The sequence below is a fragment of the Rhinatrema bivittatum genome, chromosome 3, assembly GCF_901001135.1.
Source record: "Rhinatrema bivittatum chromosome 3, aRhiBiv1.1, whole genome shotgun sequence".
Taxonomy (NCBI): domain Eukaryota; kingdom Metazoa; phylum Chordata; class Amphibia; order Gymnophiona; family Rhinatrematidae; genus Rhinatrema; species Rhinatrema bivittatum.
The window spans coordinates 58,703,633-58,730,968 of record NC_042617.1 but is presented as its reverse complement, the minus strand read 5'-3'; the positions used below and the strand labels follow the sequence as shown (position 1 = coordinate 58,730,968).

The following is a 27,336-nucleotide window of genomic DNA, read 5'->3' as shown; positions in this document are numbered from 1 at the left end:
ATCCCCACAGCATGATGCTGCCACCACCATGTTTCACCATAGGGATGGTATTTCCTAGGTGATGAGTGGTGGCTGGTTTCCTCTAGTCATGACACTTGGCATTCAGGCCAAAGTGTTCAATACTGGTTTCAGCAGGCTAGAGAATCTTGTTTCTCATAAGAACATAAATTGCCATGCTGGGTCAGACTAAGGGTCCATCAAGCCCAGCATCCTTTTTCCAACAGAGGCCAAACCAGGCCACAAGAACCTGGCAGTACCCAAAATACCAAGAAGATCCCATGCTACTGATGCAATTAATAGCAGTGGCTTTTACCTAAGTAAACATGATTAATAGCAGTTAATGGTCTTCTCCTCCAAGAACTTATCCAAACTTTTTTGAACCCAGCTACACTAACTGCACTAACCACATCCTCTGGCAACAAATTCCAGAGCTTAATTGTGCGTTGAGTAAAAAATAATTTTATACGATTAGTCTTAATGTGCTACTTGCTAACTTCATGGAATGCCCCCTTGTCCTTCTATTATCCGAAAGTGTAAATAACCGATTCACATCTACTCATTGAAGACCTCTCATGATCTTAAAGTACTCTCATGTTCTGAGAGTACTTTAAGTGCCTTTTGGTAAACTTCAAATGGGCTGTCATTTGCCTTTTACCGAGGAGTGTCTTCCATCTGACCACTCTACCATAAAGGCCTGATTGGTGGAGTGCTGCAGAGACGGTTGTCCTTCTGGAAAGTTCTCTCATCTCCACAGCAGAACTCTGGAGGTCTGTCAAAGTGATCATCGGGTTTCTTGGTCACCTCCCTGACCAAGGCCCTTCTCCCCCGATCAATTTGGGCAGGTGGCCAGCTTCAGGAAGAGTCCCAGTGGTTCAAAACTTCTTCCATTTAGAATGATGGAAGCCACTATGTTCTTTGGGACCTTCAATGCTGTAGAAATTTGTTTGTATCCTTCCCCAGAACTGTGCCTCACCACAATCCTGTCCTGGAGGTCTACAGACAATTCCTTCAACTTCATGGCTTTGATTTTGCTCTAAATCAAAACAAGAGAGCCAGTGTGTCCTGCTATTATGAGTAGGGACCACCCAGTCAGTTCAATCATTCACCTTAGAAAAAACATTTTTTTTAAAATGCATATAAAACAGTGACAACAGTGTAAATGTTAATCATCAACAATGCAGACAACTTCCCCCACAAGCAGCAATGGAGATTCCACGGCTCCTTAATATGGTCCTTAAACTAACACATTATAGCCTGACAATACAGCAGGTTGACGGCTAAAAAAAGATGGGACCCTAGACTGGTCTGGTTGGACTCAAGAAAAGAAAATTATCAGGTATGAAACCTTAATTTTCCCTTCCGTATCAACCCCCCATATCAATCCAGAATTCATTGTACCCAAGAGCACCTAAACAGAGAGAGAGCCAGACACACCAACCTTCAAGGCCCCAGCCCTGAGGTAAACTAACTCCCTAGTGTGCAGATCCAACCTGTAATACTTTGAAAAAGTATGCAAAGATGACCACATGGCTGCCTTGCAAATCTCCTCAGGTGACACTAACTGATGCTCCACCTATGAAGCTGCTTGTCCCTTTGTAGAGCGCGCTCTAAGATCCTTTGGAGCCGACAAGCCTCTAGAAATATAAGCTGAAGCAATAGCTTCTTTAAGCAATTTAGCAATAGTTGCTTTAGAGGCAGCAACCCCCTTGTTTTGACCACTGAATAGAACAAATGATTTCATCTCCAAAAGGAGCTGGTCACCTTCAAAAACCTGAGCAAAGACCCTTCAATATTCAAAACATGCAAATCTTTAAAATCTAACAACCCGTTCTTCTTGAATGCTGGGACGTCCACCAACTGCTTCAAGGGAAAGGACACACAACCTTCGGCAAGGAAAGGACTGTCCGCATAGAAACCTATGAAATCAAGAACTGAAAAAACAGATCTCACAAGACCGCGCTTGTAATTCAGAAATACATCTAGCTGAACAAATTGTGACCAGCAAAATTGTCTTACGTATTAAATCTTTGTTGCCCTCTTAATGGGCTTAAAGGGAGCAGAAGACAAAGCTCAAAGAATCTCTTTATGAAGCGGCAAAGAAAGATGTTTCACACCTCTAAGGAACTGAGAAAACATCTGAATTAGCCGCTAGAGACATGTTTTAAACTTTCCTCTGTAAAGGGTAATGGAAGCAACTTGCCCCTTCAAGGGATTTAAAGCTAAACCATTTTGTAGACCCTTCTGTAAAAAGGATAAAACTACAGGAACTGTAGCTTTAAAGGGAGAAATCCCAGCTTCCATACACCAAAGCTAAAAAATCTTCCAGACTCAAAAAGTAGACTTTTTTCTTGCTTGTAATAGAAGCCACTTGGTCCAAATAACCCTTGTTTCTCAACTTTTTCCTCTTAATAGCCAGGCCATAAGACAAAAGGGAGCTGGATCCTTCATGACCACCACATCCTGATGTAACAGAATCTGAACCTACTCTAATCTCAGAGGCCCTTCCACTGACCCTGATGAGATTGGCATTCCAAAATCGCCTCGGCCAATTTGGAACTACCAGAATTCTCTATCCTCTGTATCATTTGACCTATGATGGGCCACAGAGAAAAACACAAAACATATAAAAGGCTTTGACAAGATTATTGTTGAGAGACAGCATCTCCTCCCACTGATGCCACCTCATTCCATCAACTGAAAAAGCACATAGCTTTGGCATTCTGGCACCTGGCCATGATATCACAACTTTGTTTGCTTCACGTGTGTTACTTTGAAGGATGCATCAGCCAGGTCCCACTCTCCAGGATTCAGAGTATAATGACTGAAAAAGTCTGCCTGAATGTTCTCCACCCCTGAACTGTGCGAAGCAAAGAGTGCTTGAAGATGTTTCTCCACCCATATGAATAGAAGCTCAATTTCCATAGCTAGTGGGCGACTCTTTGCGCCTCTTTGGCGATTCACATAAGCTACAGCTGATGCATTGTTGGAGAACATCCTTACTGATTTGCCCTGAATCACTGGATAAAACTGTATAGTTTTTCTTATAATGCTTGTTTCCAGATGATTTATTGACCCACGACACATCTACTGTATTCCAGAAACCCTGCACCAACCTGTCCTGAGAATGAGTTTCCCCAAACACTCAGACTGGCTTCTGTCATTATTATCACCCAGACTGGAGATTCCAAGAGCATTCCTTTGACCAGATACTGAGCAGTGACCTACCACCTCAAGCTGGCTCTGGCTTCTGATGTTAACGTCAACCTCACTTTGAAATCCTGAGACTGAAGAGACTGCTTTAACAGACGCATTTGAGCTCTCACCCAAGGGACTAAATCAAGGGCCGCTACCACTATGCCCAGCACTTGCAAATAATCCCAAACTCTGGGAGCCTTCATCTTCATCAGGTTCTGAATCTGCCTGTTAAACTTGGTATTCTGGACTGATAAGAACCCTTTGGACTGCTGAGTACTGAAACGAGCCTCCAAATAGTCCAATACCTGGAGAGGTACTTATTTCCTTTGGCAAACTTTATAATGCATCGAAGATCCTGTAACAACTATATCACTTTGGATATTGAACTTCTGAACGCCTGTTTCGATTTCACCCAAATCAATCAACTGTCCAAGGGATGAACCAACACTCCTTGTTTACGCAACACTGAAGCAACTACCACCATTATTTTGGAAAAAGTCCTTGGAGCTGTTGCCAATCCAAAGGGAAGCCCCCTGAGCACCGCAAACTTGAGATGTGAAAGATGAATTGGGACATGGAGACAAGCTTCTGTAAGATCTAAGGAGGTGGGAAATTCTTCTCTTCTTACCGCCATCATTATAAAGTGAAGATTCTCCATTCAAAAATGCAGAAATTTCAAGGCCTTGTGTACTTTCTTGAAACCTATAATGGGTCTGAACATTCCCTTGTTTTTTAGGACCACAAAATAGATGGAATATCTGCCTTGGCCCTATTCTTACCTTGGTACAGGAACTACTGCTGCTAACTGGAGATTATATTCAAACATTGATCTTACTGCTCTTATCTTTTCTAGAGGATTAAGGAAATTCTATGAAAGGCTCCTTCAAATGATGTGCAAATTCTAAGGTGTAGCCATTTCTTATTACAAAAAGAACCATTGATCCATTGTTATATGGACCCACTCCCCGAAAAATTGAGCCAAACATCCTCCTATCTGAGGAAAAGGGGAATGAGCCCCTTGAATCTCAATGGTAACCTTTAGGACCCTCAATGCTAGGAGTGTGTTTTGGGGACAAAACTTGTTCCTGAAGAAAAGGATTGTGACCTGCCACTAAGGCATCCCCTTCTGAAAAGTAGATGACCTCCCTGGATGGTATCTCATCTCTCTACATCTGGGGTCCACTAGATTCATCCTTCTGGAACCTCATGGATCTGACTTCTGGTAATTTAAGCAACTTACTGTCTCCATAATGTTTAACCAATGTCTCAAGATAACAACCAAAGAGTAACTTCCCTTTAAAGGGTAATTTACTAATCATTGTCTTAGGCTAAGTATCTGCTGATCACTTTCACAACCACAGTAAACGACATGCTGCCACCAGTGATGCAATGCATCTAGCCGAGGCTTGAATGAAGTCATAAAGCATATCACCCACACAAGTGTCACCAATCTCTAGTCTTTCCACTTCACTAAAAGAAGATCCTTCAGAAAGGCTATCCACAGGAATTTGCTACACTCAATGTAAACACGCCCAGGACATAAAACTACTGCAAACTGCAGCTTGCAGAGCTCAAAAGACCTCAGAAGACAGAATAATCAAATTTTCCTAGCTAAGGCATCTTTTAAAGCTGCACTGCATTTCAAAGGAATAGTTGTTTCCTTCACAACAACCGATACCAATGCATCCACCTTAGGGTATTCAAAAGATCCAACACCTCGGATGGCAAGGGATACAGTTTTACCATAGATCTATAGACATGTAAGCCTGCTTCCAACGAATCCCATCATGCCATTACCCAAAGCTTTCACAGTCCTGTGAAAAGGAATTTTTTAATGGGTCTATGAAGATCCTCTAATAGGGTCCACTCTTCCTACAGATGGCACCCAGAGGACCTTCCTTAATACCTAATTTAGCCATGGCTTAGGATAGAGTGGAGGAAAGTTCTTCTCTCCTAAATTTAATGATGCACAGATTTTCTCTCTCTGGCAGGGGAATTTTGTCCTCTTCCAGGGGCTCTTCTAGATCACTATCCTTTCCCATAAGCTCTTATATGGATTCAGACTCTGAATCTATGAAAACCTTATTCAGACCTTCTTCTGAATCTAAGCTGGATTTCTTTGGAAAATACTATCCCAAAGTGCCTTTTTACATTGAATTCAATCTATGAAAGAACCTCCTCTGGTAATGTCCCTTGCTTCATGCAAAAAGTCTCATGCATCAACAAATTCAGGGAAAAATGGAGAGGAGGCAGCCTGAGGTGGGCTCTTTTTCTCCTGAGATCTATGTGCATTAACATCCATTGGAAAAAGACTCAGATTCCCCAAAGAATCCTTCTGGGACAGAAAAAAATGGCTGCCACCATTATTTTGGAGGAAACCTGAACCCCCAAAGGACCCACTTTAGAGCCAGATTCTGCTGCCACACTAAACTCGCAAATCCCGCTTTTGATATAACTGCTGCAGAAGAGGACTCCCCTGTGGTTGCAGGAGCCGAAAAAGAATCTGCCTACAAACAGTTTCAGCAAATCCTGCCAGCGGAAGAGCTCCTGCAGCAGCCACCACACAAGAAGCAGTGCTTCCCATGAATAGAAAATAGCTGAAAAAAATAAAAGGCTGCAGTGGCTGTGCTCTCCTTGAACTGGGGCAAAAAGCCAATATAAAATGAAAGTTTGCTTTACCTTGAGCCAATAGACCTCACACAGACTTATTAAATTTATTTTTAAACTTTATAAAATAAAAAAGATATACTTCCCTGAAGAAGACTGTCTGTGGCAAAAACTTTGAGAGAGGAAACTTCATCCTTTCCAAGGACAGACTTAAACACCAAGTAAAGAGGAGGCTAATCAATCATCAGTAAGGAAGAAAAAGAGGGAGCCAGACACCAGCTATCAAGTTCCCTTTACTGAAAAAGACAAGGACAGAAAGAGCCACTGGTCTGTCTCCCCCCCCCCCCCCCCCCTCATCCCTACTCTACCAGAAATATACCCAAAGGACGAAATCTGCTGGGAGCAATTTATCTCCAGATTTCTAGGCTGCAGGATTCAATGTCTGCCATCTGCTGGAGACAAAAATTCTGAAGTGTGTCTGGCTTCACAGTGCCCTATACGGGGTGATGTTAGCAAATCAGATTTTTCTCTGTCTCCAACAACTGGCAGGGATACTAAACCCATGAGTTCTGGATTGGTCTGGGGGAAAATAAGGAACTCAAATTCTCTGAGCATGTAACTTCATGACATCTGGATGCAGACAATCCAGTAAGGAACATCATAGGTTGATCATAAGCAACAGAGTAGTAAGGCTGGCCTGATAAAGTTATCTTGTAGGAATGGCCTGGACATCTTTTGAAGCCACTGTGAAGAGAGCTGAAGTTAAGTCAAAATGACAAGAGGCGGGTGGTACTTTATAGACTAACCAATTTATTGAGGTTTGTGCTTTCGAAGTCAGAGTCCACTTCATTAGATGCATGAAGTGTAATACAGGAAGTGAGTGGTGGTGGAGGGAGAATATAGAACAAAGACAAGGGTACTGAATTACACAGGGTAGCATGAGGAAAAAGTGTTAATAGGATTATAGTTCAGCCTACTAACAACTGAGGTAAGTGTGAAAAGACAGAATGATCTATGAGCAGTTAAATTCATAGATATCTGTAGTGTGTCATGGAGCCTTTGTCTCTCTTCAGACCTAGGGTGTTTGTGTTAAGTTTTTTGATGAGTTCCAATTCAACAGTTTCTCACAACAGTGTTCCTTTGAAGTTCCTTTGCAGTAGTATGATAAACTTATGATCAGATAGAGAACGTCTTAAAAGGGAGAAATATTCTCCTACTGGTTTCTGAATGTTGCCATTTCTAATGTCAGATTTATCTCCATTTATTCTTTTCCTTAGCCCTATGTAGACAGCAGAGGGCATTGCTGGCAGGTGAATTACATTGGAAGAAGAGCAGGTGAATGAGCCACAGAATTTGTAGTTGATGTTGTTGGGTCCTGTGATAGTGTTGCTGGATTAATATATGGACAGAGTTGGCATCTGGGTTTCTGGAAGGCTAAGTCAAGCTCAATTCTGGTGAAACTGATTTAACAAAATTATTATTATTTTTACTGGAGACTCATGACAGAAAACATGAAAAATACTACAAAGAGATAGATTTGATGTGTGAGTAAAGGAGAGAGAAAATACAGCCTTTTGCTTAAGTGGAAGAAAAAAGGATTAGGGAGACACTTACCCAGGTGGCAGTTGTGTGGGAATGCCCACACATGCTCAGAAAAATTGTCTCAGTTCTACTGAGCTCCAAGAGAACTTGTCTCAGCACTGTTGAATGTGGCCAAATTACTGAGATTTCAACGGAACTGCCCTAGTCTCAAAATAAAATAAAAAAAATAAAAAAAAGATTCTAAGTGAGGTGGGTATCAAGGGCCCATTAAAAGTGAAAGCTGGGATCACTGGGTGGTCCTATAATTGTGGCAGAAATCTAAACGAAACTGGATGAACTCCTGAAAAGTTACTGTGGGAAAGAATTAGGGATGGGACAGATAGACAAGACATGGTAATGTTATAAGGCCAGTTTTTCAACAGACAAATAGGCTAATAACAGTTTCTACTTTTGCCATACCCTTTGCAGCATGGACTCTGACCAGGAGTATCCATTAGGTTCTACAGCCCATTGCAGTACTGTTCCCATAATGCATAACATGACATCTGATTGTAGAATGTTAATCAAGCTAGCAAACAGAGGACAGAAGGGAGGCAGAACAGGTGGTGGAAGAGCTGGAAGAAAAAACATATAATTAACTGCATGCCATAACGAACAGCCATTCTTGAGGATTCCACAGTAAGCCCCTCCTGCCCCGCCCCCCCCCCCCCAAAAAAAACAATCCACTGTTATTCACAAGAAAACAAGTTTCAAATTATTATAAACTTTAAAAAAGTTCAAAATTCTTATTGATGGATTTTCAGTCAATGTTCCCTCTAAACTGTGCACAACTTAAATCTCTCTGCACAGGTCTTGACTTGGCTGCCTACCAGTTTCACTTCCTAGGTGCCTGAAGCCAATCTATTGAATCTGTGTGACTCCTTCCACCTGTCTGCCTCCTGCAGCCAATCTGCTGAGACTGACTGAGTTCTCCAACTCCCCTCCTGTAGTCCTGCTCTCTTTTCCAGCCTTCTACTTCTTGTTCCTGCCTGCAGCCAATCAGCTGACTTCTCACTCCTGTGGCCTGCCTCAGAGGGGCAGGGGTGATAAGCTTGTTGCCTGAAAGATGTACAATGGTAGCACTAGGATTGCGCTTTGCATCTTATTTGTATCTTAACATCAAGTTTTATATTTCTTTTCCAGCGATACCTGTATCTTCTCTATTTTGTCTTTTCAGTTTTCTTTGTGCTTCTTCTGCCTATTAAAGAAAAAGGAAAAAAATATTCATCCAATGTACAAAAAGTACTAAAGCATAAGTCATCTTGCAACTTCTGATGCAAAACTCTCATGTGAAGGCCCAACTTACTAAAAAAATTTCTCTTATTTTCTATCTATCAAAAAGCCTTGGCACACAATCCATACTTTAAACATGACCAAATATTGAGGGCTTATATAGTGAAAATGACTGAATTAATCAATCAGATTCAAGTTAAAATGGCACAGAAATAATACTAAGTCATTCTGCCTTTGAGAAACACTCATTCTATCTTGAACACAAGTGCCTTTCCCATGCTTTCATTATTTTTATCAGGAACTGAAAAGGCTTTTGCTGGCAAGGCAGCTGGAACCTGAACCCCATTCTGACACTAAACTATTTACCATCAAATTCAAAAGCTGTTGGGGCATGCAAGCTACATAGTATCATCTATTCTCCTACAAGTGTTCAAATGCATCTTGTTTTTGACCGATCTGGCCCATGCTTTTAACATAGCTACACAGTTTCCAGTCCCAAGTCACTTTTGCACTCTCACCTTACTCCCAATAATGTACCTCTAAGTGTAGTGTTAACCTTACATCTTTGTATCAACCCATCTTTTTTTCTTTTTTACCATGTATACAGTGCATGCATTTGTAGTCACAAGTCGCTGAATAATCTCTTGAATTAAAGAAAATACAACAAATTTGCTCTGTCGACAAGTAGGGCTGAATTAACCATGACAATAGATGATGTCATCCAACAGCACTGAACAGACTCTTCTCTTAGCTCATAGAATTTTTGCTAAACTGAGCATAAGCGGGAGCTCCCATGCTAGTGTTTCCTTCTGACCTCGTCAGTCTTTTTTGTCCAAGCAAAAGCACAGATGTTTACCCTCTGTTTTTTTCTTATTAATATCTTTATATTCTTTTATGATATTATGTCACTGCCTCGGCAGCCCCAAAACAGTACTTATAAGTGCAAAAAAAAAAAGCAAAAATGTTTTTCTTCACATAAGAACATGCCATACTGGGTCAGACCAAGGATCCATCAAGCCCAGCATCCTGTTTCCAACAGTGGCCAATCCAAACTAAGTCTATTTCATGCTACTGTTGCTAGTAATAGCAGTGCTATTTTCTAAGTCAACTTAATTAATAGCAGGTGATGAGACTTCTCCTCCAAGAACTTATCCAATCCTTTTTTAAAGGATGTCTGCCACCAAGAAGCCTCAGTTAGTAGCTTCAAGGACTGTGTTTGTGATAGGAAAATGTCCATTACAGGTAGACATGACATCTGTTCCTGTTGTCTAGGACCAAATCATAACTCAGAATTTGCTACCATTGTGGCTGGATGTCTCCATACTCCCAGGAGACCAGGACCCAGAAAATGGAGGAGCTGCACAAGTCTCTAAAGAATTGCAGATGGTCGGGTTCTCCAGGTGCAAAGTTGAGCAGGAGCTCCTCAGGAAAGTCTCTCCCCTCATTGGAACAGGCCAGGTCCTCAGGGTCAAGCAAGCAAAAGAAGGTATGAGGCTTGGGCTCTTTTAAAAAGAAGCACCACACTTCAGAGCTGGAGATGCAACCAGTACCGAAAAAGCATTGAGCCTTGGCGCTGTCGACACAGCTGCACATCGAGCCCTAGCACTGCCAAAGCATAAGATCTCGGCATTGTTGATGCATAAGGCCCAGAAGCTGTCGACACATCGAGCCCTGGAGTATTCGACATATCGAACTCAAACTCCATTGATGTTCCCTTCCTTGATGCCTGTGTCAGAGCACGCTACTGCACTGTCGACAAACTGGGCCATGGTGCTTCCGACAACTTTTCACTAAATCAGTTTCTTCTCAATATTTAGGGATTCTTTCAGGGGCAGAAGCGGATATGCTTCACTTACCCTTACCAATTTCTACAGCAATAACTCCATCAGGGTTAATGGATCAAGGCCTGCACCTAGACATGCAGATCCCTTGTGCACATGTACAGTGTATAGCAATTGTGTGTTCAGTCTCATATCAGATATTGCGTAATTGGGAACAAAGGGGTATTAAATGGCGAACCACTAGGCTCTATTATCCCATGTTTCGGAAGAGATGCAATTTCTGGCTTGATTCCTTCTTGGGCTTCTCTAGATAAAGGGTACTGACTACGCTTAGGGCCCATATAATCTGCTTTTAATTGGATTTCCACAAACTCCACTGGAGGACCTCTCTTACTCCAGATTTCTGGACAAGTTGGGAAAGGCACTTGGAGTTAACATCCATAAGGACAAGGATCCTTGCACATAAGTCTTTGGTCTTCTCCAGATCCTCAATTACCCTGGGGGAACTGGCAGCTATTCTGATCTATGCTATCCTGCAAGAATTACAAACAAGAATGTGGGAGAGTTTGATTTCCTGCATAGCAGTAGCCAGGAAATTAGACCTCAATTATAGTCTAGAAAATTCCAGGTTTCAGAGTAGTCTTATTTATTTATTTGTGCTTTTATATACCCTTAATCTGATGTAGTGGAGTCAGCTCTAAAGAGAACAAAACAAAAAAAAATATTTTCAAACCGCCAGGCCCTAGACAATTTTAGTAAAAAGGTGCTTCAGACCTCAGGCTCCTAGACAATTTTAGTAAAAAGGTATTCCAGAGATCCATGCTTAATTCACCGATTTCAGCTCACCAGTTTTTCATGATTCAGTACTTACATGATTGTATTCAAAACTATCCTCCTGGGGAAAGTGGCTTTGCATACCCACAGCTGCTCCTAGATGTGGAAGAGTGGATATGCCATCTTATTCGATTGGTTTATGAGGCTTTTGATATGACAGCCCACTCCTCATCTGCCTCCATCGGAGCATGCAGAATGGCTTGGTTGAGATCCAGCAGATTATGTGATGATGTCGATGATAAATTAAAATATGTCCCCTGCCTGGGAAATCATCTCCTCGGAAGCAAGCTTAGATATATAATTGCTCAAATCAAAGGAGCAACATGACATCCTTCTCGAGCGGCTATCAGATATAGGAATCCAAGGAGAAGCTCATAGTTGGTTTCAATCATTCCTAGAAAATAGATCCTACAAAGTCAAGATAAATAACATAGAATCACCTCCTATCAAATCAATCAGAGGAGTACCTCAAGGCTCATCGCTCTCCCCTACCCTTTTTAACATTTACCTGCTTCCACTCTGCCACCTACTCTCCAGTCTCAAGCTAAAGCACTATATTTTCGCTGATGACATTCAGATAATTCTTCCCATCACAGAATCACTCCAAAAAACCTGGGCTCATTGGAACAACTGCTTACTATCCATAAATTCCTTGTTATCCAGCCTCAACCTTATACTCAACAAAAATAAAACAGAAATCCTCATCATCTCACCTGACGAAAACCACACACTCTTCAACATCCAAAGCTCAACACAATCCACAATACCACCCATAAACCACTCACCTTCAGTCAGAGACTTAGGGGTGCGCATCGACAATCAATTCAACCTTAAATCTTTCATTCACAACACAACCAAAGAATGTTACTTCAAACTCCAAGTGCTAAAAAATCTGAAACCACTCCTTCACTTCAGCGACTTCCGCTTAGTAGTCCAGTCCATAATTCTGTCCAAGTTAGACTACTGCAATTCCCTTCTGCTAGGTCTTCTGTTTTCATCCATAAAACCCTTACAGATGGTACAAAACGCTGCGGCGAGGCTACTCACCAACACCAACAAAAGAGCCCACATCACTCCAATTCTGCTCTACCTCCACTGGCTTCCCATAAAAGCTAGAATCACCTTCAAGACATTATCAATGATCCACAAGGATATTATGGGAAGCGCCCACCTAAATCTTACCTCGCAACTCCGCCTTCACACATCAAAAAGACCTATCAGATATAATTACAAAGGTTCTTTATATGCTCCCCCGATTAAAACTTCGCTAGCAAAACGAGCACTCTCCACTGCCGGGCCCTCCCTATGGAACTCATTACCACCAGATCTTCGACTTGAAACCTGCCATCTTACCTTCAAGAAAAACCTCAAAACGTGGCTCTTCCGACAAGCCTATCCGGAATCGCAGGAACACTTCGACACAGGTCAAAGAGCAAAATAGCACAATATAAAGTCCACTACCGACCTTATACCCTTAGGACCTTATCTGGACAGTCCACCCACCTGCTATGAAAAACCATCTCTTGAAGCATCAGCTTTCTAGCTCTTCCCATAGTTATTTCTTTCAACATTGATCACTATCACCTGTAAACCCCTACCGGTACAATTCAACCTTACCTACCAAAGTTATCGTATCATCTATTCTTGTTATTTTGACGAACTTTTTTGTCGTCTATTTTATTTTATATATCTTTTAAACGTTTATTTAATATTTTTTGATCTACGTTCTTTTGTTCAATAATTTGTCGATTGTTTAATGTTACGCTGCACGTTCTCTGTTCATTACTTTGTCTATTGTTTAATGTAACGCCTTACCGGCGACAGTTTTGTTATATGGAAACCGACTTGATTTGATATGTATATCGAGAATGTCGGTATATAAAAACCCTAAATAAATAAATAAATAAATAAATAAATATGGGCCAGTCCAGTCGCTCTCAAACAGCTCAGAACAGCAGTCAACTTTACAGCAATCCTACTACACTTTTAAACAGTTGCACTTACAAAGACATCCCTTCTGGTAATTCCAGCTCGGAGGTTGAAATGGTGTTTCAAGACTGAAATCAACCTTTTCTAAATTTGATCCCTGTCCTTTTATAACATTGAAAGGTGTAAAAAATGTAGCTTATGAGAGTTTGACAGTACTTATTGACCTTTGTTGTGTATATCATTTTGTGTCCCTGCAACTTGATTTAGCTTGTGTCCCTGCAACTTGATTTAGCTTGATTTAAGCTCTCCTCACCCCCTCTAGTCCAATTGCATCATGTACAACTACAGACTAGCTTATTGACTCTGAGCCCTTTTAACTAAACCTGCATTCCAGATATCCCCTAGCACTTTAACTACCCGTGAGCCAGAGACTACATTAACTCAGTAAGCAAGATGATGCTCAACACGCAGCTAGAAGTCACTTAGACCCTTAATGAACCGGTAAGTTAGACGTTCTTAATGCATTATTTTTTTCTTCCTTTTAACTTGCCTGCTAGCTTGTGTTAGTCCTACCTGTTATCCATCAGTTACTCCAGTTTTCCCGTAATTTTTGCGTTCACCAAAAGTTTATTTGATGTGATATCATGTTTTTATTATACCATATTACAATTCATTTGTACTACATGTTCCTTGTACCCGCCCCATGGTGACAGTTCAGTTCCTATGTAAACTGGTGTGATATGTATCCTATACAGGAACATCTGTATATAAAAGTTAAAAATAAATAAATAAATAAATGTAGGGAAAACCAAATGGACATTTAGAGCTCGTCTGACAGAACATCAAAGCTGCTGAAAAATGAAAAACTTCAGGCACTGCTGGTCTCACATTGTCTCAAATAGAAGCGTGCTTTCAAATTCTTGAAATTTTTGTTATAGACCATGTTCCTTTAAATCCACAAGGGGTAATCAGGACTGACCATTATATCACCTGGAACAGAAATAGATATTTACACTGAATTCTATTGAACCCACTCGGTTGAATTCTAATATGGGGGTCTTTACTACAATTGTGTCAGATTTTTTAATAATTTAAATATTAAAGGTGAAGTCTCATTTCTCATTGGTTATTTAATATGTCAATCAAGCATGTCGCCATCTTTAAAAGCTGAATACTGCTCACAGAGTTGTACTCAATTATTAAAGGCTGTAGACTGGAATTTTGAATTTGATTTGTGTACAAGTTTACATACATAAAATATGGTACTTTTTTTATACTTGTGCTCAACCTTTGATTTTCTTTTAGAACTGCCCTGATGCAGCTTTACTGCAAAATGTTGACCATGTTGGAATTTTTTTCTGACTTGCCCTGAACAGACAGCATTTTCAGAAATGTGCAAACAGCTTGAGTAAAGTTGTTTTTGAAACTTTGAACATTAAAGTTTCACATGACAACACAAGTGGTTTTTGCATATAAGAAAGTGTTGAGCTTCTATGACATTTTGAATATGGAGGTTTTTCTGACCTATGATTGATCTATTGAGCTTTGTTCACGCTTTCTGCAGTTCAAGCTCATCTCTGAGGTCTTTTCCTCCATTTTTTTTTTAATTCCTTTGGAATTTTACAAATTGGACACTGTAGACAGACTCTTGGGTTTTATTCAATCTTGATTTAAATCTTTGACGTCTGAAAGTCTGACAGAGCTAATTAATAACTCCTTATGTGAAGGACATGTAGTGAAGGTTTTAAAAATGGCGACACTGCGGTACAGAAGGATCTGACACTTGCTATAGAAATAGTGTCTAATATTCAGCCCATATCATTAGGGAAGTTTCTAGAAAAATGTTTATTATCTCAACTGGAAAAGTTTGTTGAAGAAAATAAAATTTTAGATTGTCAACTGATTGGTTTTAGAACAGCTCATGGCACTGAAACACTAGTTCTTTCTTTCACTTACAGACACCCTTTACAAGAGGTTAGATCAAGGTGAATCTGGGGTTTAAGTTTAGTTGGATATAACGGAAGGGCTGATACTGTGAGCAATAAACTCCTAATTAGACAACTGTCTTTGTGTGGTATTTGAGGTTATGTTCTCAGGTGGTCTGCCACTTTTTTTGGATGGTAGAAAGCAGAGTGTGCAAATAGGAGAAAACTCCTCTGAGAGAAAGGATCTTTTTTCAGGGGATCCTCAGGGCTCTGCCCTTTCCTCTGTCCTAATTAATCTATATATTTGGTCATACTGAACTTTATTGGCCTCCTTTGGAGTAATTTATTTCCTATATACAGTTCTATATACCACATTCAGTTGAGGACACTTCGCTAATGGAGAACTTAAATAGGTATCTTCGGGAGGTAGGCAAGTGATTCACAGAAAATGAGCTAATATTAAACTTGCAAAAAGCAACATTGTTGTGGGTTGGATGAAAAATGCCCAAAAAAAAATTGGATAATTTTAAGTTTGCTGGTGTAACAATGCCTCTAACATTCGATGTGCAAAATTTAGGTATTTTACTGGATTCTATCCTTAGCATAAAACAGCAGGTAAAATACATAGCGAAAGTTGTATTTATCAAGTTAAAAATATTAAAACTGCTAATGAAAATGATTCCTACTCAGGATTATAGGATGGCAGTGCAATCTTTGGTTCTTGGATATATATAGATTATTTTAACAGTTTATATGTTGATTTACCCAAAAAAATCAACTAAGGATATAACTGTTGCAGAACGTGGCAGCTCAATTGATTACAGGTACAAAATTGAGACACCAAATTTCTCCGGATTTGTGCTCACTATACTGGTTGTCATTACATCAGAAAGTGCAATTTAAGATTATTATAGTGGTCCATAGATTATTACACAATGAAAATGCTAGTAATCTGGCTAATTTGTAAGTCAAACAGGAGCCTTGTGGTCATCGAGTCAGAATCTATTGAAAGTTCCCAGTCTGTGTAATTATAAATTAAATCAAACGTGTGCCAGGGTTTTTTGTATATTGCCCCACTGCTGTGGAATGAGCTTCCTGAGGAACCAAAAACAGACTATGAGATAAAGACTTTTAGAAAGAAGCTTAAGGCTATCTAATTTGCTCAAGTCTATTAGCAGCAATGATAGCATGGTATGCTGGATGATTTTAGTTATGATTTTAAATTTCAATGTTTTTTAATGTGTTTATTGTGTGTTTTTAAGTATTATGTTTATTTTGCCTGTTTTTATTTAATTACGACTATCTATTGTAGCATGCTCTGAATACTAATGTAGGAAGTAGTGGGATATAAGCATTATTAAATAAAATAAAATAACCTCTTCCATATTTGACTCCTACAATGCGACCTCCACTCCCAATGGGACCAGTTAACTCAGCACTTGATTACATCAGACAATGTCTCGCAGGAAATGAAGCAAATGTTTCACTGGTGGCTAGACACCTACATCCTTCAAGAGGGGGGCACTATTCCATCTACTCCCTCATCAGGTGACAATAGCAACAGACACCTCTGCCAAGGGATTAGGAGCGGATATGGGTCCATTCCAGACTCAAGGGACTTGGTTGTTAGCAAAAAGACAGTTTCAGATCAACCTTCTAGAACTGCACGTGATTGGATACATCTTAACTTTCACATACCTTCTCGAGGGGAAGAGTACTCATTCAAACCGACAATCAAGATGTCATATTTCATGTCAACAAACAAGGCAACACGGGGTCATGGCCTATCTGCTAAGAGGCGACAGATATAGGAATGGGTGTGCAATCATCAAGCGATTCTGCAAGTGAACTACTTTCTGGGGATCACCTACATGTTTAGCAGATCACCTCAGCAGATGTTTGCAACATCAATCAGCAAACAGAGATTGCGATCTCTGGGGACATCCCTCAATGGCTCTTCACGTCGCAGAAAAATGGAAAGATTTTGTTCCATTCTTCTCAGCGAACCTAAATATGCTCAGAACACTTTTCTCGCAGCTAGAGTGCAGATCTCATGTATATGCTTTTCCACCAATTACACTGATAGTCAGGACAGTACAAAAAATCCTCAAAGACCAGGCCGGTACAATTCTTACTGCACCAATGTGGCCCAGGCAACTGTGGTTCAAGTACCTGATACAAATGTCCATCAGCCTCTTGGGGCATATCTCAAGAGGAAGAACATCCATATCATATGAACCTTCCCTCTCTCAACCTGACAGCTTATTTGATGTGCATTTGCTGATCGCACCATTCTTCTTACCCCAGAGAAGTTGAGGACATTAGTGTCCCTCCAGAAAACCGTCAACTAGGAGAGCTTATGGATTTAAATGGAAATGGTTCTCCTCTTGCTGTTAAAGTTCCTTGGACCCATTCATATGTGAGCCATGGGAGCTACATTAATATTTGATCTCTTTTTCTTTCTTCCTCAGATCTCAGTACCTCATCAGTAAGGTACCATAGTGGCCTACCATATTCAGACTGAGGGTAGACCAATTTCCATGTTCATGAAAGGCTTATGGCATACTAAACCTCCAGTTGTCAAACCACCTGTTCCAAGGGACCTTAATATGGTTCTGGCATAACTTATGAAGCCACCTTTTGAACCAATGGAATAGTCTTCTCTCAAATCTCTCACATGGAAAATATTACTCCTTGCTGTGATCGCATCAGCCAGAAGAGTCAGTGAACTTCAAGCTTTGATTCATTACTCTCTTTATATGTAACTCTTCCACAACAGGATGGTGCTTCGCACTCAACCAAAGTTCTTACCAAAGATGGTCTCAACTGTCAATATTAATCAAGCCATCGTGTTTTCACCAAACACATGGTGAAAAGTCCCTTCATTCCTTAGACTGTAAAAGAGTATTAACTTACTAACAAAAGAGAACTCAGCCACATCGACAGGCCTCGCAAAAATTTGTCTTCTACAATCCTAAATGACTGGGCATAGCAGTTGCCAAACGTACTTTGTCCCATTGACTAGCAGACTGTATTGCTCATTGTTATGGCCTAGCAGGCTTCTAGATCACAGACTCTATCAAGTGAGAGCCATAGCTACATCACTAGCTCTTCTGAAAGCAGTACCTACTGAAAACATTTGCAAAGCTGCAGCTTGATTATAAGTGCACACCTTCACGTCCCATTGCTATTGGACAATTTATCAAAAAGTGACAGTAAATTTGGACAAGTAGTTTTACATAGTCTATTTACCCAGAAGTCTACTCTCCACAGTGGGGTCCTGGTTGCTTATTCAGTAAATACTCCACTGCAGGCCACTGCTTGGGACTTCCCATGTGTCTGGCTAATTCAGCCCTGCCTGTTGATGGAGAAAGCAAGTTTGCTTACTATAAACGGGATTCTCCATATACAGCAGGGTGAATTAGCCATGTAAATATCTGCCTGACTACCTGGAGAGTCAATTACTTAGCTCTAAAATCGAAAGGGTCTCACGAGGCAATGCCCATGCTGGAACTTCCGCACATGCTCACTAGAGCAAAACCTCTATGAGCTAAGAGAAAAGGGTCTGTTTAGTGCCAAGGGATGACATCACCCACGTCATGGCTAATTCATCCTGCTTTCTGTGGAGAATATTGTTCACGGTAAGCAAACTTGCTTTATGACTCATAAATGGCTTACTTTCTTGCTACAAGAAGTCATAGTAGAAAAAGATCATGAAAACAAGCATAAAATATGTAAAAAATAAAAAAAATAAATCTTTGATTTGACAATGACTTTTATTTTATTTCTTATATACCGCATGACAGATACCAGATCTGGCCAGAGCGGTTCACAATTATAACATCACATAAAATTACAATCAATATAGCATTCCTTCTTGCTTATTAAAAAAAATAAAATAGCCCCCCTCTCTTTAACAGTAAAATTATTAACAATATTATCATCTTGCCCATCCCAGCTAAACCCTTCCTCACAGCTACTCAGAGACCTGTCTTTTAATGGAAAGAGCCATGATTAGAATGATCACTTACCATGCATTATAAAGAGGCCGATTCAGTAAAAGTCACGGGAGAGCACACGATTCAGGGGGGGAAGAACATGCAAATTAGGGCCCATGGTAAAAAGAGGCGCTAGGGACACTAGTGCGTCCCTAGCGCCTCCTTTTTGACAGGAGTGGCGGCTGTCAGCGGGTTTGACGCTCAATTTTGCCGGCGGCGGTTCTCGAGCCTGCTGACAGCTGCGGGTTTGGAAAACGGACGCCGGCTAAATTGAGCATCAGTCTTCCGACCCGCAGGCCGATTTAATTTTTTTTTTATTTTTTTTTTAATTTTTGATGTTCTTTTTAATTTTGGGGCCTCCGACTTAATATCATTATGATATTAAGTCGGAGGGTGTACAGAAAAGCAGTTTTTTCTGCTTTTCTGTACACTTCCCCGGTGTTGGCTGGCGTTAATTTCTGAAAGTAAAATGTGCAGCTTGGCTGCACATTTTACTTTCTGTATCGCGCGGGAATAACTAATAGGGCCATCAACATGCATTTGCATGTTGCGGGCGCTATTAGTTTCGGGGGGGTTGGACGCGCGTTTTTGACATGCTATTACCCCTTACTGTATAAGGGGTAAAGCTAGCGCGTCGAAAACAAGCGTCCATCGTGCGTCCAAACCCGGGCTATCAGTGCGCTCCACTGGAGCGCACTGTACTGTATCAGCTCGGAAGATAGCTTAAAAACAATAAAAGAGCCAAAATTACCTTAGATTGCTCTGCTCTTGAATAGTGATAGAAATACAGATTAAATTCATTGGTACACTCTGGCTTCAGTTCATAAAGGCCTCTGCCTGTTAATCCTGGTTTTCTACAGGAGAGGAGAAAAAATGGCACTGCTCATATCAAACTTTATGAATAGGACTTTAAAATGATACTAAACATGCAAGACATACTTAAAAGAAGCAACTGCTTCTATTACATTCTCCATTCCAGTCTCCTTGTTCTCCTGCATTAGAAAAAGAAATGTGGTATAAGTTCTTTATTATTAAAGGCACTGATTATATACCAGTATAAAAGGTAATAACATTTGTATACAATTTTGTTTTGAGAGAAGATATCTACTTTATTTTGTATGAATAAGGAGAACCTCAATAATCCTAGTGAATATTTTGCAGATGGGGCCCCAGTGGAGGAGCACACTTGCCTGCTGCTCCCCTTTTTGGTTAAATAAGTTTATACCTTAAGAAGACAAAGTCTGAGGAAATTCCTGCCAAACCACCAGAATCTTCCCTCATGAGTTCCCCAGCATCATCACCACCTTTCTGGGTCCGCAGGGAAATCATACTCGACCAGCAATCATCATGTGGCAATCATCATGATTGCCACATGATGATAAAATGGCCACCATTCCTCATTGTCAGCCAAGCTCTCTTGCCTGCTGAAGCCAATTGGCAGGGCTGGTGCTAGCTTTTTTGCTGCCCTGTGCAAACAATTACTGTGCTGCATCCCCCCCCCCCCCCCCCCGCATCATTCAGTCTCTGTCCTGTGTCTATCAAAAGAAGTCCAGCTCCCTCCAGCAATCTATATTTTTTAAAACTGACACCCCTCCCAAAAGGAATCCATGGTCAAGGGAAGGGTATTAGGTACCTCTAAGTAAACCTTTCAGCTTTGCACTCACACACAAACACATTCTATAGACACACATACAATTCAATTATGCATTTATAACAAATTTTACATGAAAAAAGAACATTTAAAAGTACAATCTTCTGAGGCAAAATATCACTTACAAATGCATTGTTTTACATGCACTGCTGTGGTGCCAGCCAGAAAACCCTGCAAAAAAGACACATGTAACTCCTATGGAATTGCATTTTTTGTAATATATGCCGGGTGAGGGCTTTGCCCTCAGAAAGCCATGAATAAACGGAATTACCATTACAATATAGTAAACCTCCCATACCAAAACAACCCTAACTGCCAGCAATCATACAAGTAACAACCTTACCTATGAAAAAGTAACAATGCAAATATTACACCAGGCCCCCTAGAACACCAATACACTTCCTATTAGGAAAACAGAACAAATCAGACTGCTATAGATCACTACAGATAAATTATATAGTAGCAGAATACCTCACCTCAGACCGACCCTGACCAATTACAGAATAAAGAGATCAGAAAGTATAAATAGAAACATGCTAAGAAGAACTGAACTGGAGCAGAGCAACAATGGAAAAGCAAAATTATAACCATTCTTCATAAAACATTAAAAATAAAATCAAGAAATATAAAACATCACTCATAACAGTAAAATCAGTCATAAAAAGAATACTTCAAACCAGTTAAAGAGAATTTCCAAAATTTCCCAATCATTAAAATATTTCAAAACATCTGATGAATAAAAAAATCCAATAATTAAAATATGTTCTAATATTCCCCCCCCAAAAAATAAAATATTTCAAAACTGTAGAAATATCAAATTACACTCCAAAATTAAAACTAATAAGGATTAGAAAATCTCCTACTGTCCATACCTGGGATCTTTTGATTTCCAGTCACCTCGAGATTGTCGTGAATTTGGGGGGGGGTTAGGGCCACACACACTCCATCTCTTATATACATGCCTATGCTCTCACTCACACTTACTCTCTTTCCCTCACAGACACATTGTGTGTGTGTGTGTGTGTGTGTGTGTGTGTGTGTGTATAATCATCCCTGTGAGAACCTGTGAGTGATTATATATGCTCTCACAGGTACATACACACAGGCACTTGCACACAGAATCTCACACAGATACACACACACGCACACACATTTATTTATTTAAAAGCATTTGTTACCCACCCTTTCTATGTTTAGGGTGGGGTACAATAAAACACATAATTGAGAAAAATACATAATAAAATCAAAAAGTTAAAATAAATTTAGACACATGAACACAAGCTCTGATAGACATACACTCAAGCTCTTACACAGAAACAATACGTACATATACACTTAAGCTCTCACAGACACAAACACATACACATGCACACAAGCTCTGACAGACACACACGGCTTCCTTTCTCCAGGCCACAGTGGAATGGACTCCACTGCAGATTCCTCCATCATCTTTACTTCGGGCCGTACTGGGATGAGCTCCACCACGGCCCCGCAGACCAGTGGTATAGCCAGAACTGAGTTTTTGGGTGGGCCCAAGGTTAACAAGGGTGGGCAGTAAGCATACAGGTCTAAACCCTACTAGTTGTATTCTTATTGATAAATAATGCCTTAGCATGCATCTTATAATGGGTTCCTAAGTAGTCTACAAGAGCCCTTATGCAACTTGAGTGAAACTTTTTAGAATATTTTAACTATTATTTCAAGCACTTACCAACATTAAAAATTCCTTATTAATCTGTATTAATTTATTTTATATTTATTGCAATTAAACAAGAATATCAGGTAAAAAGAAAAGAACAGAAACATCAGATCCAATCAATTATGTCGTAAAGCAAATGTATTATTTCTCTAATCCTCTTTCCAGAAAGGCAGAGATCACCATAACTACAATAAAACAACAATAATCATGAGAACGGGTGCAAAGTAAAACTACGACAGTTCACATTCAACCCATCATCAAAAAAAGCTATATTCAAATTCTGGGTTCATCTCAGCCAAAAAAAAAAAAAAAAGATCCCCCCTCTACTGCTAAACATTTTGTGAAGTAACACAAACCACTGCAAAAAAAAAAAAAAAAAAAAGGGCGCCTAGAACATTGCCATACCATAACACAGCACTGACTGTCAGGACTCAAATAACAGTAACCTTATGAAAAGGAAGCAATACAAATACTACACCAGGCCCTAGAACATTAATACACCACCTACTGGGATAACAGAACAAGCCAGCCTGCTACAAAACCCTACAGAGAAACTACACGTTAGCAGCAATACTGCACCTTAGTTACACACAGGCAGAACACAGATTGATCCTTACCTAACACAGAAATAAGGGACTATAATTTAGAAATAGAAATAAGCAAACAAAAGCGAAATAGAAAGCCTGAGAAGCCAGACTCTGAACAGTGGAAAGCTAAAGAGCAAAATACAAAATTATAAAAAATATACACACCCAAAGGTGCCATATTCCAATTGCTAAAATCTCAAAATATTGGAGAAATTACTTACCTGATAATTTCGTTTTCCTTAGTGTAGACAGATGGACTCAGGACCAATGGGTATAGTGTACTCTTGATAGCAGTTGGAGACGGATCAGATTTCAATCTGACATCAGCCCTAGTACATATACCCCTGCAGGAAGTGCAGCTCTTCAGTATTCTCCTCAAAAAGCATTGTGGATATATGTATGACTGAATAATTTGAATAACTTGATTAACTTTATAACTTGGATAACTTAATTAACATTATAACTTGGTTAACTTAATTTGAACTAGTTGAATTGGTTATAACTGGAGACCGCCAGTGCTCTCAACTGAGAAACGTCGACACCCGGTAGGATGGGAGTCCTATCTGAAGGAAAGCATGGCTTACCCGTGAATCACTCGCTCTCGGGGATGTCACCCGAGAATTCCTTGAGTAACGGCAGCCGTGGGTGGGATGCTGAGTCCATCTGTCCACATTAAGGAAAACGAAATCATCAGGTAAGTAATTTCTCCATTTCCTAGCGTGTAGCAGATGGACTCAGGACCAATGGGATGTAAAAAAGCTACTCCTGAACCGAGTGGGAGGCTGCCCGTGACCCACTTAGTATTGCCCTTGCAAATGCTGTGTCCTCCCGAGCCTGAACATTCAGGCGGTAAAACCTGGAGATGTGGATGGAGGACCTTGTCGTCGCCCTGCAGATCTCGGCGGGTGACAGCATCTTGGTTTCCACCCAGGACACTGCCTGGGCTCTAGTAGAATGGGCCTTGACTTGTAAAGGCGGTGGCTTGCCTGTATCTACGTAGGCCGCCTTGATGACTTCTTTGATCCAGCGGGCTATGGTTACTCACGAGGCCGCTTCCCCTTGCTTCTTCCCGCTGTGAAGGACGAATAGATGGTCCGTCTTTCGTACGGATTTGACCTTTCCAGGTATCGGACTAGGAGTCTGCCGACGTTAAGATGGCATAGACTTTGAGCCTCTTCCAAATTCATATGCTCATCTGGCGATGGTAGCAAGATGGTTTGGTTGAGATGGAAGTGAGACACCACTTTGGGGAGGAACGACTGAACTGTGCGTAACTGGATGGTTCCCGGGGTGAGTCTGAGGAATGGCTCCCGGTAGGACAATGCTTGTAGCTCGGATATACGACGGGCTGAACAGACTGCCAGCAGGAAGGCTGTCTTTAATGTTAATAGTCAGAGAGACAGGCCGCGGAGAGGTCTGAAGGAGGTTCCTGCTAGGAAATCTAGGACCAGGTTGAGGTTCCAAAGAGGCACCAGCCACTTTAGGGGTGGTCGGATCTGCTTGTCTCCTTTCAGAAAGCGGGAAAAATCCGGGTGAGAGGCTATGCTACTGCTTTCGCTTTTGGTTCCGTAGCATGACAATGCGGCCACCTGTACCTTGATGGAGTTGAGAGACAATCCCTTCTGTAGGCCGTTCTGCAGGAATTCCAAAACCGCAGGAATTTTGACTGAGTGTGGTATGACATTGTGGTCCTCGCATCAGGCTTCAAATACTCTCCAAATCCTTATGTATGTTAGGGATGTGGAGAACTTGTGTGCTCGGAGTAGGGTGTCAATTACTGCCCCCGAGTATCCGCTCTTCCTCAGGCGAGTCCTCTCAATGGCCAGACCGTAAGAGAGAATCGAGCTGGATCCTCGTGGAGGACTGGTCCCTGTTGGAGCAGGTCTCTGTGTGGAGATAGCGGGAGGGGGCTCCCTGTCAGCAGTCTTCGCATATCTGCGTACTACGGTCTTCTTGGCCAGCCCAGGACCACTAGAAGTACTGGTCCCCCTGTGATGTTCTATCTTGTGGATGACTGCGCCCAATAGGGGCCACAGCGGGAAGGAGTATAAGAGTCTCCTGTGACCAGGTCTGTACCAGGGTATCGATTCCCTGGGACTGAGGTTACCGCTTGCGGCTGAAGAAACTCGGCACTTGGGCGATGGACCGGTTTGCCAGGAGGTCCATGGTTGGTGTTCCCCAACAGTTTACAATCAACTGGAATGCTGTGGTCGACAGCCTCCATTCTCTTGGGTCTAGACTTTCTCTGCTGAGGTAATCCGCAGCGACTATGCCTTTCCCGGCGATGTGGACCGCCGAGATCTCTTGAAGATTCGCTTCCACCCATGATATTAGGAGGTCTATTTCCAGAGACACCTGTTGGCTTCTGGTTCCTCCCTGATGGTGGATGTAGGCCACTGTTGTGTCGTTGTCCGACATTCCTCTGACAGCTTTGTCTCGGAGTCTATGACCGAACCGTAGGCAGGCTAGTCTGACTGCCCTGGCCTCTAGGCGACTGATGTTCCACCCAGACAACTTATTTGTTCCATTGCCCTTGGGCGGTTAGCTCCTGGCAGTGTGCTCCCCATCCTCGTAGGCTGGCGTCCGTGATGAGCAGGATCCAGGATGGTGAGAATAGTCTCGCTCCCTAGCTCAGATGGGCTTCTTGTAGCCACCATCGTAGTTGGGTCCGGACTTTGTCCAAGAGCTGAAGGTGCATGGTGTAGTTCTGGGACAGTGGATTCCAACGTGATAATAGTGAGCGCTGTAGGGGTCTCATATGAGCTCTTGCCCATGGCACTACTTCCAGTGTGGATGCCATGAGCCCGAGGACCTGTAGGTAGTCCCATGCTGTGGGGCGAAGCTCGCTCAACAGAGTTCGCAACTGGGTCATCAATTTCAATCTCCTTGTCTGTGTCAGGGTGACCTTGTCTGGTTTGGTGTCGAACCGGACTCCCAAGTATTCTAAAGATTGGGAGGGCTGCAGGCAGCTCTTGCTCATGTTGACCACCCACCCGAGACTCTCCAGTAGAGTTTTGACTCTGTTGGTCACCTGGTGGCTCTCCTCTGGGGATTTCGCCCTGATCAGCCAATCGTCTAGGTAAGGGTGTACGCGGATTCCTTCCTTCCTTGATGTTTCTGCCACCACCACTATGATCTTGGTGAACGTCCGGGGTGCTATGGCTAACCCGAATGGTAGTGCCCGGAACTGACAGTGACGGTCCAGGATCGTGAAGTGTAGAAAACGCTGATGCTCTTGATGGATCGGAATATGTAGGTAGGCTTCCGACAGATCCAGGGATGTAAGGAACTCTCCCAGTTGTATCGCCCTTATTACCGAGCATAGGGTTTCCATGCGGAAGCGAGGAATCTTCAGGTGACAGTTGACCGACAAGGTCCAGGATGGGCCTGAATGTTCCCTTTTTCTTGGGAACGATAAAATATATGGAATAATGTCCAGTATTTACTTGTTGCGGAGGCACCGGTGTTATAGCCTCTAAGGCTAGTAATCTGGTCAGTGTAACTTCCACTGCCATCCTCTTGGAAGGGTCGTGGCAGGGGGATTCCACAAACCTGTCCGGGGGGAGGTGGTGAAAATCCAGGTAATATCCCTCTTGGATGATGGCTAGGACCCACTTGCCCGACGTTATCTCAACCCATCTTTGTTAGAATAGGGCAAGCCTGTCCCCTATGGCTTCCTCCTTTGGATGGGTCGGCTGATTTTCATTGTGGGGAGTGGCTGGGGCCAGGGTCCAAGCTGGCTTCCCTTTTGTTGTGCTTGTTCCGAAAGGACTGGCTCCGGCCTGTGGGGCGGGTCGCTTAATATGTGCTTCTATATGGGTTGAAGCGCTGTGATCCTCTGCCCCTGGAAGTTTGGAGGAAGGGTCGCTGGTTTCTCTTATTCCTGTTCTCAGGTATCCGCGGCAGTGGGGACTCACCCCATTTGTTGGCTAGTTTCTCTAGTTCGCTTCCGAACAGGAGGGTTCCCTTGAAGGGCATCCTTGTGAGTCTCGTTTTGGAAGATGCGTCGGCCGACCAGTTTCGGAGGCAGAGTTGTCTTCTGGCTGCCATAGCGGATGACACTCCTCTAAGCTGCGGTATGCACCAGATCCGAAGCAGCATCCGCAAGGAATGATACTGCTGGTTCCAGGGCTTCCCCAGGAGTGTTGTTCCTGGTCTGTGACAAGCAGGCGCGGGTCACCACGGCACAGCAGGCCGCGATCTGTAGAGACATAGCGGAGATGTCAAAGGACTGTTTGAGGATAGATTCCAGACGTCTGTCTTGAGCATTCTTGAGTGCTGCTCCTCCCCTCCACTGGGATAGTAGTGCACTTCGA

General features: G+C 41.9%; 1 protein-coding gene across 1 annotated transcript in view; it reads right to left on the bottom strand.

Moving 5' to 3' along the window:
* The window catches only part of UBR2 (ubiquitin protein ligase E3 component n-recognin 2), a 426,990-nt gene that overhangs the window by 139,483 nt on the left and 260,171 nt on the right, over positions 1-27,336 (bottom strand). Inside the window, 4 exon segments of the mRNA XM_029593304.1 lie at positions 7,804-7,958; positions 8,533-8,581; positions 19,835-19,937; positions 20,023-20,075. Of these exon segments, the coding sequence (XP_029449164.1) occupies positions 7,804-7,958; positions 8,533-8,581; positions 19,835-19,937; positions 20,023-20,075 (360 nt within the window).